We start from the raw sequence: 18591 nt of genomic DNA, 5'->3' as shown, positions 1-18591 counted from the left end.
GGCCAAGACAGACATGGCTTCCTTATCTCATGCAGCTGGCAGATCATCAGGCAATTAGTCTCCCAGTCATTCCCCATCTCCTCTCTCCGGATGCTTGTCGAGTCCTTCATCCGAACCTCTGCATTCTTTGCTTCAAAGCATAGCTCTTCGATGGTTCATAGGGATAGAATCAACCTGCTCTTTGCAGGTAAAAAGGGTACATTAAACAGTAGGAAGGAGTCTACACACAATACCAAACTGCAAAAGTGTAATATATTTAGCCATTAGTGTGTTCTACGACATCTTTCACCTTCCATCTTCTTAGCTATTGGTCTACATTCTGGAACTGAAGAACTTGGGTTATCTCTGAGCTCTGTTGGAGTTCACTTGGCAGCTAGCATGACTTCTTCCATTCTCTGGCAAAGGTTTCTCAGTGTTGACAATTCTCCCTGTAATCCGGGGAGCAAAAAGTCTGCGGAAACTCTTCCCTCAAATCAAACATCCTATTCTAGTTTGGGACCTTAGTGCTCAATTGCTTATGAGACCTCCCTTTGATTCAGTGGTTCCTTCTCTGCTCACTAATGAACTTATCTATGAAAATGGCCTCGTTGGTAGCCATTATGTCTGCTCAAAGAGTTGGAGAGATAGGGGCAACCCCTGCCTTCGCTGTATTTGTCAAAGATACGTTTTTGCTATAGCTGCACCCAAAATTCTTAACTAAGTTGTCAGCTGAATTCTATATTAACCAGGTTATTCATATCCCAGTTTTCTTCCCCAAACCATATCTGGCTTGGGGGGGGGGGGAGATGCTGCATTGCGTAAGAGAGCATTAGTCTTTTACATGGCCATAACTAAATCATTTAAGAAACTTCCTGGATTGTTTGTATCAATCTGCTGACAGATGTTAGGGATCTACAGTTTCCAGACAAAGACTCTAGGTAGATATCTGGATGCATCATTTCTTGTTATCAGTATAATGATATTGAGCCTCTTCTTAGGACATTAGCCCATTCAGTGAGGTGTGTCTCTACCTTAGTAGTTTTTCTCAAGAGTGTTTCCATCACTGAGATCTGAAGAGCTGCAACTTGAACCTCTATATACACTTTTTTGATAGCACTCTGTAGTAATCTGTGATTCAGCTTTGTATGTTGTCTGACTCTGCACTATTATTTCAGTATTGGACTTGACTCCAAAGCCCCTTCCTTTTCATGAGGATGCTGCTTGGTAGTCACCTGAAGTGGAGAACCCATAGGAACACTGCTCGAAGAAGGAAAGGTTACTCACCCTGTGCAATAACTGTAGTTCTTCAAGATAGAGCACACATAGGGACACACACTATCTTTGCTTTGGGTTTCCTTTATGAGACCTTGTAGTCGAGAAGGAACTGAGTGCAGTTCACCTGCACAGCTCCATATGATCTCAGTGCAGGTCATGAGGCCAAGTAGAGGGCATGTGCAAGCTGAACGGGCACTGCTACTGAAAATGACCAATCCAAGATGTAGTCTTCTGAAGAGCAACAGAGGGTCCTGTGGCACCTTTGAGACTAACAGAAGTACTGGGAGCATAAGCTTTCGTGGGTAAGAACCTCACTTCTTCAGATGCAAGTAATGGAAATCTCCAGAGGCAGGTATATATCAGTGTGGAGATAATGAGGTCAGTTCAATCAGGGAGGGTGAGGTGCTCTGCTAGCAGTTGAGGTGTGAACACCAAGGGAGGAGAAACTGTTTCTGTAGTTGGATAGCCATTCACAGTCTCTGTTTAATCCCGATCTGATGGTGTCAAATTTGCAAATGAACTGGAGCTCAGCAGTTTCTCTTTGGAGTCTGGTCCTGAAGTTTTTTTGCTGTAAGATGGCAACCTTTACATTTGCTATTGTGTGGCCAGGGAGGTTGAAGTGCTCTCCCACAGGTTTTTGTATACTGCCATTCCTGATATCTGACTTGTGTCCATTTATCCTCTTGCGTAGTGACTGTCCAGTTTGGCCAATGTACATAGCAGAGGGGCATTGCTGGCATATGATGGCATATATAACATTGGTGGACGTGCAGGTGAATGAGCCGGTGATGTTGTAGCTGATCTGGTTAGGTCCAGTGATGGTGTTGCTGGTGTAGATATGTGGGCAGAGTTGGCATCGAGGTTTGTTGCATGGGTTAACACCACCCTATACCGAATACCCACCGACCGCTACGCCTACCTTTTTACAGATTCAGACTAACACGGCTACCCCTCTGATACTATCTTCTGAAGAGGAGCACCGTACCATGCCATCCTTACTTCTGCTCTACTGTTGGCGTCGGCTCTGCCTTCAGCTGCTGCTCTCTAGCTGCCCAGCTCTGAAGGCAGTGCCGCTGCCAGCAGCAGCACAGAAATAAGGGTAGCAGTACTGCAACCTCCCCTACAATAACCTTGCAACCTCCCACAACTCCTTTATGGGTCTGGACCCCTACAATACAACACCGTGGAATTTCAGATTTAAATAGCTGAAATAATTAAATTTACGATTTTTTAAATCCTATGGCCATGAAATTGACCAAAATAGACCATGAATTTGATAGGGCACTACCTATAGGGGGACACATCTCAAACTACTGTTAGTGCACAGTGTGAGTAACCTCTCTCTTTGTATATAACTTCTTCTGACATAGAAGAACGTGAAAGTCCTCCTATTTGTTCTTGGGGGGTGATTATAAACTCCCTCCTGCAGAACTTATAAAATGTATAGGAACAAAAATTTTTTCAATTTGTCTGTATTGAAATCTGTCTGGAGAGAGAGTTTGTTGAAGACTTCCTATGTGGATACTCATCATAATTGGTACTGCAGTTAGTATTGTAGCAGCCAAAATTAGCAAAAGTTATTGCTGCTGTTCTTTCTGTGCAAATTAAGACTCAATCTGAATTTCAAACTTTCAAGTTCTCAGACCTTTGATTCTTACACAAGAAAAAATGATTTCAGTTTCTTTTTAATTGGAGAAAGTGTGTATTCTGGTTGTTGTGTAATGTGGAAATGGGTAAAGACATTTTTTTAACTTCCAAACAAAACACAAAATCGCCTCTAGACTGGGCCTAACCATGGAAAAATTCAGCCCAGAAGAGTAGCTTTTTCCAGGAAGATTTGAATATTTGGAAATAGGGGATTATCACGTGAATTCTGTTGTAATTTTAGTTATAACTGAACTTACCCAGGTACCTTTTATAATAAAATGTGGGTTTTTTATAAACTTGTAAAATTGCACTGCCTAATGCACAAACAATACTGTCCTGTATCAATGGAAAATGTGTAGCTTCACCCTTGAAAAATAAATGTTTCCAAAACAGGCCAAGTATTGTATATGTGGATATAGGTTTTTCTAAAAATTTTACCCTAAACCCCATTTTCTAAAGCATCTTACTCATTTAGGCCCTCATCCCCATCAATGGGATTGTAGCTTTTAAGTACCTACATTCCTTTTGAAGATGAGATTTAGGCTTCTAAGTCAGTTAGGCATTGCAATGCTGAGTGCAGCAACTCCTGAATACCTTTAAAAATCTGGGCCTTAAGCTAAATCCTCTTGACTGCTAGGCACTATTGAAATTATCTATAGTGTATATACTCACTGGAGGTTCAGTTGTTTTGACACCTGTGATTTCATAACACACAATTTGCTGTAATAAGTAAGGTCTTTGGCTTGAAATAATCTTGCAAATAGTTTAACTGTGTTAGTATGGTAGGGTTACTATTCGTCTGGATTCTGCTGGACATGTCCAGCTTTTTTGAGTTAAAAATAGCGTCCAGGGAATTTGTAAATGTCCGGATTTCCCCCCCATGCAGAGCGCGCGCGGCTGACAGGGCAGCCGGGCGGATCGTGCCACTCGCACGGGGCTCTGATAGCCAGAGCCCCTCCTCCACTTCCCCCTCCTCTCTCCTGCAACTTGAGACCACTCCCCTCCTCTCTCTCCCTCCCTCCCCCTCTCTGCATTCTCAGATCACCGGCTGGCCGTTTGCCTCAGGCCTCCGGCAGTCTGGAGCTCCTCCCCCTGCTCCCCCCTCCCTTGCTGCCGAGCACGCTCCTCTGCAGCACTCTGTTCTGAGCAGCACGGTAAGGGGGTCGGAGAAGGGGCAGGATGGTTCTGGAGGGGGCAGTCAAGAGACAGGGAGCAGGGTTGGATGGGTCGGGAGTTCGGGGGGGCTGTCAGGGGGTGGGGAGTGGTTGGATGGGGTGTGGGAGTCCCTGGTGTCTGTCTGGGGGTGGGGGTGCGGATAAGGGTTGGGGCAGTCAGGGGACAGGTGGGGGTAGGCTCCTAGGGGGCCAGTTAGGATGGGGGGAGGGTCTCAGGAGGGGGCAGTCAGGGGACAGGTAGGGGATAGGATCCTAGGGGGCCAGGTAGGATGGGGGGGAAGGTCTCAGGATGGGGCAGTCAGGGGACAAGGAGTGGGGGGGGAGGGCTGGAGATCCTGAGGGGGGTGGGAAGTGGAAGGGGCAAAGGCGGGGCTAGGGCAGGATGGGGGCAGGGCTAGGGCGGGGCTCCTCCCGTCCTCTTTTTTTGATTGTTGAAATATGGTAACCCTATAGTATGGAAATATCTGAATTAAACTGTCAAATCACACCACATGAAATTTTACTTTCACTAGCTTAGATAGTCTCAGGCTCAAAACTTAAATTTATGGAATTTACTATCTTTTTTGTATGTGATTTAATATAATGCCAACTCCCTAGTTTTCCAGTTGATATAAAAACTTTTGTTTTTTGAGACCACGCACTAAAAAGCAGTATAAAAATTTATTAAAATTCAGTGGATGGCATTTTAATGCCAAATGTTTTCATCATAAAATATATTTGAATATGAAATACTGTTAAAATAAAACCCCTTTTCTTTCTGAAGGTGGAGAGACAGAGAAGACTTGAAAGAATAAAGCAAAAACAATCTCAGCTACAAGAACTTATTCTACAGGTACAGTCAAGGTACTCTTGTCTGTAGGGCAAGGTAACTTGTATTTGTATACCAGTTTTCTTACACACATTAAAAACAAAAGATCTAGCAGGAGATTGAAGAATACACACGCAATGTGAATTTAGCACTGTAGCCAAGACTGTTGTGCTGTAGGAGAAGTTGACAAGAACCCAGTGTTCCGTGTTAAATTCCATGCCAGCTTCAAGTGCATTTAAACTAAGGTTTTGTTGACAATGACAATATAAGCTGTACTTTTATTCCTTGAATTTTGACATTCAATTCAGATCTCCGATTTGAAATGTTGTTTAATTTTACAGCTGTTCAGATTTGTATATTTTATTTTTAAGGAGTACTGGCATTTTGTTTTCTGTGATTCGTGACCTGAGAATACAGCCATGCCACCAAATTTGTCTGCCAAATATATTACACTAGAAAATTAAGTTTTGAGTCCTCATGTTTGGAAAAATAACTTTCGGTATGTGAACCAGTTCCATGTTGAAACACTAGCTCTAAAAGATGTGAGATACATCCCTGTTCATCTCAGTGGAGTAACTCTGAAATGTAATTAGGTGAATTTAAAAGCTAAATTTAAACTTCATTGCTGATCACTTTAGCAGAAAAATCTAGCTAATGTTCTTCGAGTAGTGTTCCTATGGGTGCACCACCGCATGTGCAGGCCTAATGGATGCTGCTACCAAAGTTTTCCAATCAGCAGCGCTGGGGCACAAGCACACCTACAGTGGAGCACCCATAGGGACATGCATCTCAAAGGGTACGTCTACACTTACCGGAGGGTCCGGCGGCAGGCAATCGATGTTCTGGGATCGATCCCGGAAGTGCTCGCCGTCGACGCCGGTACTCCAGCTCGGCGAGAGGAGTACGCAGCATCGACGGGGGAGCCTCCCTGCCGCGTCTGGACCCGCGGTAAGTTCGGACTAAGGTATTTCGAATTCAGCTACATTATTAACGTAGCTGAATTTGCGTACCTTAGTCCGAAGTGGGGCGTTAGTGGGGACCAGCCCAAAGAACCATCGTTACTTCACAAGGTGTGTAACTACTACTTCTATTTACTATTGTAGGTGGCAGGAAGGAGGAGTTAGTACGAGTCTGGTGTGTCAGGAATTGGGAGTTCAAATTTATTTTCTTTAAAGAAGTTTTACCACCACGCCTCCTACGTTGTCAGAAGCCACAACTGCCCCCAGTAGTGGTTAAAATCTCCAGTTTTCTCCAAACTTTTATGCATTTTTCAGTGCATAATTCTGTGACACCTTTACAAATTAAAATCTGAGGACATTCTGAACGTGGTTTGTCTTTGTGTGCACTTACAGTTGCAAATATTGTTAGTAGGGGTGATCAGGTTTGTAGTGTAGACATAACTTTAGGCTAAAGGTTCAGAAAGAAAACTGACTATTGCCACAAATGCTGGTGTGGGCTGGTTGGAAAATAGAAGCTTTCTGTGGAAAATTTAGTTTAGTCGAAAATCTAATTTTCTAATGGAAGATTTTCAGCCAGCCCTAGTGTTGGGTTATGGTAGAGTTTCTCAAATGAATTGCACCGTGACCCCCTTCTGACAACAAAAATGACTACATGACCCCAGGAGGGGAGAGAGAAGCCTGAGCCCACCAAAGCCCCACCACCCTGGGCAGGGGACCAAAGCCAAAACCTGAGCCCCGTCACCCAGGGCTGAAGCCCTTTGGCTTTGGCCCCAGGCATTGGGGCTCAAGCTTTGGCCCTGGGCCCCAACAAGTCTAATGCCAGCCCCTGGCGACCCCATTAGAATGGGGCTGCAACCCACTTTGGGGTCCTGATCCACAGTTTGAGATCTGCTGGGTTATGGTATCCTTGACTTGTGTTCAATGTTTAGTAACATTAAAGAAGTGGAGGAACATTTACATGATAAATGTCTGCTTCTTAAGTTTCAAAATATTTTCATTAAAGTAAACTGGTTAATTCCAAATGTATTTTTGTATTTTGTATATTTCAGTAATTTACAAGTTTGGAAAAAGTTGACAGTGTCAAGTTGATAGGACTTAAATATTTCTTTTAAATACTGAGATTCCTAGTTCTGCTTTAGTTTCTTCAGAGACACCACAAATATATACATTTTAATAAGAGAATAACCAGGAATAATTGTTGAATATGTGTAGTTTTGTAAGCCACTATTACTTTTTGCAGCAAATTGCCTTCAAGAACCTAGTTCAACGAAATCGTCAAACAGAACAACAGGCAAACCGACCACCGCCTTCCAATTCTGTCATACATCTGCCATTTATCATTGTGAACACCAGCAAGAAGACCGTGATCGATTGTAGTATTTCAAATGACAAGTAGGTTGTTCATGAATTTTTTCATCAGAAGCAGGAAGCCTGCTAAACAGTCAGTGGGGCCACTGGACTATCAAGGTGCTAAAGGAACACTCACGGAAGATAAGGTCGTTGCGGAGACGCTAAGTGAATTCTTTGCATCAGTCTTCACTGCAGAGGATGTGAGGGAGATTCCTATACCTGAGCCATTCTTTTTAGGTGACAAATCTGAGGAACTGTCCCAGATTGAGGTGTCAGTAGAGGAGGTTTTGGAACAGATTGATACATTAAAGAGTAATAAGTCACAAGGATCAGATGGTATTCACCCAAGAGTTCTGAAGGAACTCAAATATGAAATTGCAGAACTACTACCTGTGGTATGTAACTTATCATTAAAATCAGCTTCTGTACCAGATAACTGGAGGATAGCTAATGTGATACCAATTTTTAAAAAAAGCTCCAGAGGTGAACCTGGCATTTGCAGGACGGTAAGCCTAACTTCAGTACCAGGCAAATTGGTTGAAACTATGGTAAAGAACATAATTATCAGATACACAGATGAACACAATTTGCTGGGGAAGAGCCAACACAGCTTTTAGAAAGGGAAATCATGCCTCACCAATATGTTAGAATTCTTTGAGGGGGTTAACAAACATGTGGACAATGGTGATCTAGAGGGAATAGTGTACTTAGGCTTTCAGAAAGCCTGTGACAAGGTCCCTCATCAAAGGCTCTTAAGGAAACTTAGCAGTCATAGGATATGGTCATGTTGTGGATCAGTAACTGGTTAAAAGACAGGAGACAAAGGGTAGGAATAAATGGTCAGTTTTCACAGTGCAGAGAGGTAAATAGTAGAGTCCTCCAAGGAGCTGTACTGGGACTAGTGCTGTTCAACATACTCATCAATGACCTGGAAAAAAAGGTAAATATTGCGGTGGCAGAGTTTGCAGATGATAAAAAAATTACTCAAGATAGCGAAGTCCAAACCAGACTACAAAGAGTTACAAAGGGATCTCACAAAATAGTGACTGGACAACAAAGTGGCAGATGAAATTCAGTGTTGATAAATACAAGTAATGCATAGTGGAAAACACAATCCCAACTGTACATTCAAAATGATGGGGTCGAAATTAGTTGTTACCACACAAGAAAGAGATCTTGGAGTCATTATGGAGTCTCTGAAAACATCAGCTCAGTCTGCAGTAGCAGTCAAAAAAGCGAACAGTGTTAGGAACCATTAGGAAAGAGAGAGAGAAAATAAGACAGTAAATATCATAACACCTCTATAAAAATCTGTGCTATGCCAACATCTAGAATATTGTGTGCAGATCTGGTTCCCCCCATTTCAAATAAGATATATTAGAAACTGAAAATGTACAGAGAAGTGCAACAAAAATGATTAGGGGTATGGAACAGCTTCCATATGAAAAGAGATTAAAAAGACTGGGACTGTTCAGCTTGGGAAAGAAACTAATGAGGGGAGATGATGGAGGTCCATAAAATCATAAATGGTGTGGAGAAAGTGAATAAGGAAGTGTTATTTGTCCCTTCACAAAATCAAGTCCCCGATGAAATTAATAGACAGGAGGTATAAAACAAACAAATGGTAGTACTTCTTCATATAACACAGTAAACCTGTGGAACTTGTTGCCAGGGGATGTTTTAAAGGCCAAAACTATAACTGGATTAAAAAAAGAATTAGATAAGTTCATGGATGATAGGTAAAGCTATGTTTTAGTCATGGGTATTTTTAATAAAAGTCATGGACAGGTCATGGGCAATAAACATGGGCGACATCCCTCAGCTCCTAGGCGGAGGCGCAGCCACACAGCTCTGTGCGCTGCCTCCCCCCAAGCACCAGCTTCTATTGGTCAGGAACCACGGCCAATGGGAGCTGCGGGGGTGGTGCTTGCAGGCAGAGGCAGCACACACAGCCCCCCTGGCTACACCTCCACCTAGGAGCTGAAGGATGTCGTCGCTTCCGGGGAGCATCCCCAAGGTAATTGCTGTCCAGAGCCCTCTTCTACGCCCCAGCTATGAGTCCCCTCCCACACCCAAACTCCTGCTGCTGCAGTGGGAGGGGGGTGCAGTGGCCCGAGACCGTCCCGTCAGTGGCCAGTGCAAAAGTCCCAGAAAGTAATTTCCATGACAAACTCGCAGCTTTAATCATAGGTTCATCAATGGCTATTAGCCAAGATGATCAGGGGTGCAACCCCATACTTTGGGTGTGCATAAACCTCTCATTTTCAGATGCTGGGAGTGGATGACAGGGATCACTTGATGATTGCCCTGTTCTATTTATTCCCTTTGAAGCATCTGGCATTGGCCACTGTTGAAAGATGGGATACTGAGCTAGGTGGACCATTGGTCTGATCTAGTATGGTCATTCTTGTGTTCTTATGGGTTTGCAGCTAAATCTCCTGTTAATGGTTTTGGCAACATGCAACATTTTCATTATTTGTTTCTTATATAGTTAACAAAGGTATGAATTTTGAGACATTGGAATTGCTCACTAGAACAAAATATGAAGGCTACATATGTTGTAATGGCCATGTTTTCATTTTCTTGAAGTACCACACTCTGTTGGAAATGTTTTGGAAAAATTAGTGCAAGTAATTCAAGCTGATTGAATTTCTCGCCTCCAGGTTTGAATATCTATTTAATTTTGACAATACTTTTGAAATTCATGATGATATAGAAGTACTAAAGCGAATGGGAATGGCTTGTGGGCTAGAATCTGGAAGCTGTTCAGCAGAGGACCTAAAAATTGCAAGGAGTTTGGTTCCTAAAGCTCTGGAACCATATGTGACAGGTTAGTTACTCAAAGTAAGATACTTCTGCTGTTTTTCTCTTTGAAATAGGACTTGAGGAAAAACTGGTTGAACTAAAATTCTGACTTGACCCATCTATAAAAAGTTCAGTTGGCTAACTTTTCATTAGCCAACAGTGTAGATATTTAACTTATTCTTAAAAGTGTGTTTGTTATAGTAGGATGTAAGTGGTAAGAACAAGACTGATATTTTTTCCTTTTTCAAGTGGTTTTCCTTATGCGTACTACACTTCAGGATGCACATGCGCCCAGGTCTGAAGATTTTTCTCTAGCAGGGTCTGTCTGGTCATCGTGTGTGCCCTCACTCTCCTGCTCCTCACTCGAGAAGATAAAGGGAGCTGCCGGACTACTGCTGTCTTAATTCTTTCTTCCATTGATGGTTGTGGATGGAGCTTCACAGTTTGTGCCGACTTCTTCAGCTTCTCTTCGTAAATAGTTAAAAAAAAATTCTATAGTGTTACAGCAGAGTGACAGCTGTGCTATATAGTTTAAAGTCTATTTATTCTAGGGGTTCTAAAAGCCCTAGTTAATGAGATTGCCTTGAAATTTGTTATGCTTCGTAGAGGTAGGGGTACAGTCAGTGACTGAAATTTGGGGTCACCTGACCAATGGGTTGCAGAGATACAGCACTAAGGGGGGAAAAACAGCTTGTTAAAAATTGACATATTCTAAAAATAGACAGTGTTTTTTGCTCACAAATAGAGAACGAACTAGGGCTCAGATCATTGCACCAGGTACTCAGATGCTCAAAGGTTACCCCAACAGAATGCATGGCACCCACCACCCTTTTGGGGGAAATCAAATTAAAATGTTACTTGAAAAAGTTTGCTTCTCCAGTTAGGCATGCTAAGGTTCTCATACCTAATGGTTTATGCTAAACAAGTACAGAGAGAGAGGCTATCTGGAAAACTACCTCTACATAGAATCACAGAAATGTATGAGTGGAAGGGATCTCAATAGGTCATCTAGTCCAGTCCCCTTCACTGAGGCAAGACTAAGAATTATCTAGACCAGTGATGGGCAACCTGCGGCCCATCAGGGTAATCCGCTGGTGGGCCGCCAGACTGTTTACATTTGCACGGCGCCTGCAGCTCCCAGTGGCTGCAATTCGCCGTTCCTGATGAATGAGAGCTGCGGGAAGTGGCGTGGGCCGCTCTGATCACTGATCTAGACCATCCCTGACAAGTGTTTGTCTAACCTGTTCTTAAAAACCTCCAATTAGGGAGATTGTGGAATCTCCATAAATAATTTGTTCCAATGTTTAACTACCCTTACCGTTAAGACATTTTTTGTAATGTCTAACCTAAATCTACCTTGCTGCAATTTGAGCCCATTACCTCTCATCCTGTGCTCAGTGTATAAGGAGAACAATTTATTACCCTCATCTTCATAACAACCTGTTACCTACTTGAAGACTGTTGTCACCGCTCAGTCTTCTCTTCTCCAGGCTAAACAAACCTTTTTTTTTCTTCCCCTCAATCTTTCCTCATAGGTCTCATTTTCTAAACCTTTAATCATTTTTTTTTCTCTACTCTCAGCTTCCTCCAATTTGTCTACATCTTTCCCGAAGTGTGGTGCTCAGAACTGGACGCAATACTCCAGTTGAGGCCTTATCAGTGCTGAGTAGAGTAAAATAATTACTACTTTTATCTTGCTTCCAAGACTCCTGCTAATAGAGCCCGGAATGTTTACTTTTTGGGAGCAGTATTATATTGCTGACTCCTTTAGTTTGTGATCCACAATAAACCCCAGATCCTTTTCTGCAGTACTCCTTCACAGGCAGTCATTTCCCATTTTGTATTTGTGCAGTTAATTATTCCTTCATAAGTGTAGTACCTTGCATTTGTCCTTACTGAATTTCATCCTATTTATTTCATACCATTTCTCCAGTTTGTTGAGATCATTTTGAATTTTAATCCTGTCCTCCAACCCCTCCCAGCTTGGTATCATCGCCAAACTTATAAGTGTACTCTCTATGGTGGTATTCAAATCATTTATAAAGATCTTGAATTGAACAGACCCAGGACAGATCCCTGTGGGACAACATTCAATATGCCTTCCAGCTTGATTGAGAACTATGGTTAACTACTCTGAGTACACTTTTCCATCCAGCTGTGCACCCATCTTATGGTAGGTTTGTCTAGGCTGTATTTTCCTAGTTTGCTTATGAGAAGGTCATGTGAGACTGTATCAGAAGCCTTACTAAAGTAGAGAGATGGCCCATCTACTGTTTTCCCCCCCCATCCACAAGGCTTGTTACCCTGTCAAAGAAGGATGTTAGATTGGTTTGACATTTGTTCTTGACAAATCCATATTTACTATTTCTTCTCATCTTATTATCTTGTAGGTGCTTACAAATTGATGGTTTGATTGTTTTCTTCATTATTTTTCTGGGTACCAAAGTTAAGCTGATTAGTCTGTGGTTCTATGGGTTATCCTTATTTACCTTTTATAGATAGGTATTATATTTGCCCCTTTTCATTCCTCTGGAATCTCTTTTGTCCATCACCAGTTCTCAAAGATAATCACTAGCAGCTTAGAGATCTTTCTCCAGCCAGTTCCTTAAGTATTCTAGGATGTATTTCATCAGGCCCTGCTGACTTGAAGACATCTAACTTGTCTAAGTAATTCTTTACTTGTTCTTTCTCTGTTTTAACCTCGGATCCTACCCGATTTACATTAATGTTCATTATGGTAGTCGTCCAATCACTGCTAACCTTTTTTTTGAAAACTGAAACAAAAAAGGCATTATTTTTTTTTCCAGCCATTGCTGTGTTTTTCTGTGATTGTCTTTCCCTCCTCATAGGGTAATGGGCCTACCGTGTCCTTGGTATTCCTCTTGCTTCTAACGTATTTGTAAAATGTTTTCTTGGTACCCTTTGTCCCTAGCTAATTTAATCTCATTCTGTGCCTTGGCCTTTCTAATTTTGTGCCTACGTGCTTAGTTGTTGTTTTTTTTTATATTCATCCTTAATAATTTGACCTAATTTCCAGTTTTTGTATGACTCTCTTGAGTTTCAGGTCATTGAAGATCTCCTGGTTTAAGCCAAAGTTGTCTCTCACTATACTTTATCTTTCCTACATGCTGGAATAGTTTGCTCTTGTTCCCTTAATAATGTCTCTGTAAAAAAAAAAACAAAACCTAATTCTCCTGAACTGTGTTTTTCCCATTAGACTTTCTTCCAACAGGATCTTACCTACCAATTCTGAGTTTCCTAAAATCTGCTGTCTTTATTCTGCTGTTTTCCCTCGTACCATTTCTTAGAATCATGAACTCATCATTTCTTGGTCACTTTCACCGAAGCTGCCTTCCACCTTCAAATATGCAATCAGTTACTCCCTGTTTGTCAGGATCAGATCTATGACAGCCTCTCCCTTGGTCGCTTTCTCCACCTTCTGTAATAAAAAGTTGTCTCCAGTGCATTCCAAGAACATGTTGGATAATCTGTGTCCTGTTGTGGTGTTTTCCCAACAGATGTTTGGGTAGTTGAAGTCCCCCATCATCATCAAGTCCTGTGCTTTGGATGATTTTGTTAGTTGTTTAAAAAAGGGCTTATCCACCTCCTTTTTATTTTTATTTTTTTTTCTTCTTTTCTTTCTGGTTAGGTGGTCTACAGTGGACTCCTACCAGGACATCACTCTTGTTTTTTACCCCTTTTATCCTTACTCAGAGACTTTCAACAGGTTTGCCTCCCACTTCTATCTTGACCTCAGTGCAAGTGTATACATTTTTGATATACAAAGCAAAACCAACTCCTCTTTTTTCCCATGCTTGTCTTTACTGAACAAGCTGTACCCTTCTGTACCAATGTTCCAGTTATGTGAATTATCCCACCAAATCTCTGATGCTAATTATGCTGTAAGTGATTATTCACTTAATATTTCTAGTTCTTCCTGTTTATTTCCCCTCACATCATAGGATTTAGGTGGCTCCAAGGGTATGATGATGATATTGAATCTGAGCATTGTGTCAGGCACTGAGAGTTCAAATCCAACTCAGGGCAGACATTTGAAATTTAAAAAGCCCCAAACATACTGCTCCAATCTTTCTTTGTCAAGGGGGGAATTTTGTTTTGGGGAAATGAAATCTGAGTACAGCAGAATATTTGAAGGCACTGAAGCTATTTTTTAAAAAGAAAATAAACTACAAATGCTTGCTGGGGGAGGGTGACTAACAGTGGAAAAGTATGTGGGAATAGGAGGAGAAGAGGGATTGGGGGATCAGGTGATGGGGGAGGGAAGTGGTAGGACATTGATATGGGGGGGTGAGTGAGGTGCCTGTTAGCCCCACAGTCCCCTTCTAGGTGTGTACCACAATCTGGGAGCCCCCAGGCCATCTACAGGTGTGTTATGACTCCCCCTCCCCCTTTCCTGCCCCTTTACGTGAGCCAGGTTTTAGAAGGGGCTCACCTATTGGGCCGTGGGTCTGAGCCCTTCTTCCTCCCACTATCTGAGCTGAAATCTGAGGTTCCTGGTCCCTGGGAATGTCTCAGTCCTGTTCTCTGCCCCACTGTGTGCGCCAGGCTATGGGTGGGCCCTGCCATGTATTGTGACCTTCTCCCTCCCCGCTTGCCCCCCAATGTGAGGCAGGTTCCAAGGAGGCATGCCTTTCTATTAGCTTCCAAGCCCCTCCCCTCTGGGTGGTGAGCTTACAATAGGCATGTTTGGAGCAGGCACCAAAAACGCACTGTTGAGATTGGTGTGAAGTGCTGAGAACAGGTATGCTTGGCACATCAGAAACTCTCCAGCTCTGGGGAGCGGGGAAACACAACTCCCATGCCACATGAATGTGCCAGTTCACAGGTGTCAGGGTTGTGTCAGGCTGTGTTCTCTTTCATCTGAGAACATCTCATTAAGCTGAATAGGCTACTTAACATCTCCTTGAGCCCTTTAAGCTGATGATGAAGGTGTAGAGCTCCTCCCTTCCATTCTCCCTCTAATTTTATAATGGAGGGCAGCTCTGTTCTACCTAAGGCTTTGTCTACACTAACAACAAGGAGTCTGGTGGCACCTTAAAGACTTAACAGATTTATTTGGGCATAAGCTTTCGTGAGTAAAAACCTCACTTCTTCGGATGCATACCGGCGGCAGCTGGGAGGTAGGCGGAGGAGCAAGGACGGAGTGCACTCAGGGGAGGAGGAGGCGGGGCAGGTGAGGGGAGCTCGGCTGCTGTTGCAGAGCACCCATCAGTTTTTTCCCCGTGGGAGCTCCAGTGCTCTTGGGAGTTTAGGAGAGTAGGGTTAGTGATCCAAATGTGGGGTCATTTGAGCAAGGGGTTCCTGAGATATAGCCTCTCCCCTAACCCCTAGCATTCCATTAAGCTCACAGGTTCTAGCAACTTTGAAGTTTGAAATCCACTATGGGCAGAGGTCTGGGCATGAACTGTTAAGGTTTTATTTTGGAGAAATGTAATCTGAGTGTACAGAAGAGTATTCAGAAGGCCATGAAACTGTTTTTGAAAAAATAAATTATACTTCTTCAAGGTGTGTCCCTGTGGGTGCTCCACTTTGAGTGTCTTGGAACCCTGCACTTGTAATCTGAGATTTGTAGTAGCAGTGTCCTGGTTGTCCGCACATGTGCAGCAGCCATCTCCAAGTGGCTACTTGGTGTGCGCAGCCAACCATCCCCCAGTTCCTTCTTTACTGCCTTTAGCTTGTCGGAGCAACAGCAGTGCCTCTCTAACTTCAGATAGCTTAATATTTTCTGTTTTTCCTAAATTTTACCTTTCCCTCATCCTGCTGCCCTGGCAGTTCCCCAGCTTGAAAAGCAAGAGAAAAATAATGGGCTTATCCTGTTTCACTCTCCAAAACAAGTACTCTCTGAGGCATGCCCGGCTCTCCTGGCTTTAAATGATGCCTGACCTGCAGACTTTCGATACCTATTTCTGATGGCCACGCACAGTGTGTCTCCTGCCTCGGTGAGACACACATTGCTCAAAAGTGTCCCCATTGCAAGAAATTAACTGCTCGGACAAGGAAGGCCAGGGATCTTCAGCTTAAACTCCTGATTATGGAGAAATCCCTCAAGCCAGCCTCCGACCCTGAGTTCAGGATGCCTCCTGGGCAGCAGTCGCCAGCGGCAGCGTCTGACAGGGTTCTACCTCTAAAACGGCTGCTAACCAGCCTGCTCCCAAGTGGAAAGTCTGCCACAGTACCGAGAGCCTCGGACCACGAGGCATCAGGAATGTCCAGTACCAAGATTTCCAGATGAGCTATGGACCCGGTGCGGCCAAGGTATGCGCCCTAAAGCAAAACGTCCCAGCTCGGAACCAATGGAGCCGAAGCAAACCTCGTCACCGAGTAGTGCTGTGGCTCCACCTGCTACACCTGCACAACACAGCAAATGATCGACACTGACAGCTCGTGCTCTAATTCCTAGTCAGAGCACGCTGCTGACACCAGGAACTCCTCTATTCGGTACCGATGGTACCTCAGCGAGGCCGGGACCAAGCAAAATGACAACTCCTGGTGGCTCAGCACCTCCCCTCTCCAGTGATGAGGAAGAGGTTGAGGGAGGCATATACACCCCTTGCCACTTCTCCCTTAAACCTGGACCCTCTAATCACCAACCACCTGTGGAACTGTGTGGCTGGCAGACTCAACACTGGCTACTGCCTCCTATTTCTTTTCCACCAAATTGGCCTTACTGGGACCCATGGGCTATTTATAGGGCCCAGAACCTCAGGCTTTCCAACCCACCAAGATCCAGAACAACACAGTCCCCTTCACCAATGGACCCAGCACTCTGAGGCACAGTATTAAGAGGCTGAAGAGCCTGAGGATGCACCTGAAGGTGATACACTGCCACCCACACATTTTGTCTTCATCTCTGGATGAAACAATAACGCCCCCACCACCCATGGTGGGAGATTATTTTCCAGGATCTCTTTAAAAGGGTAACCAAATCCCTGGATATTTCAGTATCAGAACAACCAGAGGCCCAACATAGTCACAGACATACTTCAGGCATCCTCAACAGCAAAAATAGAGCTGACTATTAATGCTGCCATAATGGACTCTGCGAAAACAATCTGTCAGACCCCACCAGCGCAATAGCCCCTCCCTCTTGCAGGACAAAAAATATTATGTGCCAGCTAAAGGGGCTGAGTTTCTATTTACCCACCCCACACCAAATTCGCTTATGGTAGAGATGGTCAATCAAAGGGGAAAACAACGTCAGTCCAAAACCACCCCTTATAATAAGGTGAGGAAAAGACTGGACCTTTTCAGGCAGAAAGCCTATTCTTCCGCTACGCTACAATTCCACATAGCAAACTACTCGGCCCTGCTGGCCAAAAACACACATCTCTTTTCTAAAATGTCAGCCTTTGTTGACCATGTACCAGATGACAAGCAAACATTTCTGAAGGGTGTCTCATCGCCAGGACAGCTCTCCAGTCCTCCCTTGGCTCTGTCAAATTTGGTGACAATATATACCTCCAGACCAGTGGCACCGCTATGGGCACCCGCATGGCCCCACAATATGCCAACATTTTTATGGCTGACCTGGAACAACGCTTCCTCAGCTCTTGTCCACTCATGCCCCTTCTCTACCTACGCTATATTGATGACATCTTCATCATCTGGACCCATGGGAAGGAGACCCTGGAAGAATTCCACCATGCTTTCAACAGCTTCCACCCCACCATCAACCTCAGCCTGGACCAATCTACACGGGAGGTCCACTTCCTGGACACCACCATACAAATAAGCGATGGCCACATTAACACCACCCTATACCGAAAACCCACCGACCGCTACGCCTACCTTCATGCCTCCAGCTTCCACCCCGGTCACACCACACGATCCATCGTCTACAGCCAAGCACTGAGGTACAATCGCATCTGCTCCAACCCCTCAGACAGAGACCAACACCTACAAGATCTTCACCAAGCATTCTCAAAACTACGATACCCACACAAGGAAATAAAGAAACAAATCAACAGAGCCAGACGTGTACCCAGAAGCCTCCTGCTACAAGACAGGCCCAGAAGAGAAACCAACAGAACTCCACTGGCCATCACCTACAGTCCTCAGCTTAAACCTCTCCAACGCATCATCAGTGATCTACAACCCATCCTGGACAATGATCCCTCACTTTCACAGACCTTGGGAGGCAGGCCAGTCCTCGCCCACAGACAACCTGCCAACCTTAAGCATATTCTCACCAGCAACCACGCACCGCACCATAACAACTCTAACTCAGGAACCAACCCATGCAACAAACCTCGATGCCAACTCTGCCCACATATCTACACCAGCAACACCATCACTGGACCTAACCAGATCAGCTACAACATCACCGGCTCATTCACCTGCACGTCCACCAATGTTATATATGCCATCATATGCCAGCAATGCCCCTCTGCTATGTACATTGGCCAAACTGGACAGTCACTACGCAAGAGGATAAATGGACACAAGTCAGATATCAGGAATGGCAATCTACAAAAACCTGTAGGAGAACACTTCAACCTCCCTGTCCACACAATAGCAGATGTAAAGGTAGCCATCTTACAGCAAAAAAACTTCAGGACCAGACTCCAAAGAG

At 43.9% G+C, this 18591-nt stretch overlaps 1 protein-coding gene across 7 annotated transcripts in view; it reads left to right on the top strand.

Moving 5' to 3' along the window:
- The window catches only part of TFDP1 (transcription factor Dp-1), a 121075-nt gene that overhangs the window by 77082 nt on the left and 25402 nt on the right, over positions 1-18591 (top strand). For all 7 annotated transcript variants that reach the window (XM_054011019.1, XM_054011005.1, XM_054011035.1 and 4 more), the window contains exons 8-10: positions 4840-4908; positions 7084-7235; positions 9857-10023. In XM_054011019.1, the coding sequence (XP_053866994.1) occupies positions 4840-4908; positions 7084-7235; positions 9857-10023 (388 nt within the window). The remainder of the gene's footprint in view (positions 1-4839; positions 4909-7083; positions 7236-9856; positions 10024-18591) is intronic.

Source organism: Malaclemys terrapin, chromosome 1 (assembly GCF_027887155.1).
Source record: "Malaclemys terrapin pileata isolate rMalTer1 chromosome 1, rMalTer1.hap1, whole genome shotgun sequence".
Classification (NCBI taxonomy): Eukaryota; Metazoa; Chordata; order Testudines; family Emydidae; genus Malaclemys; species Malaclemys terrapin.
This window is presented reverse-complemented; position numbering and strand designations above follow the sequence as displayed.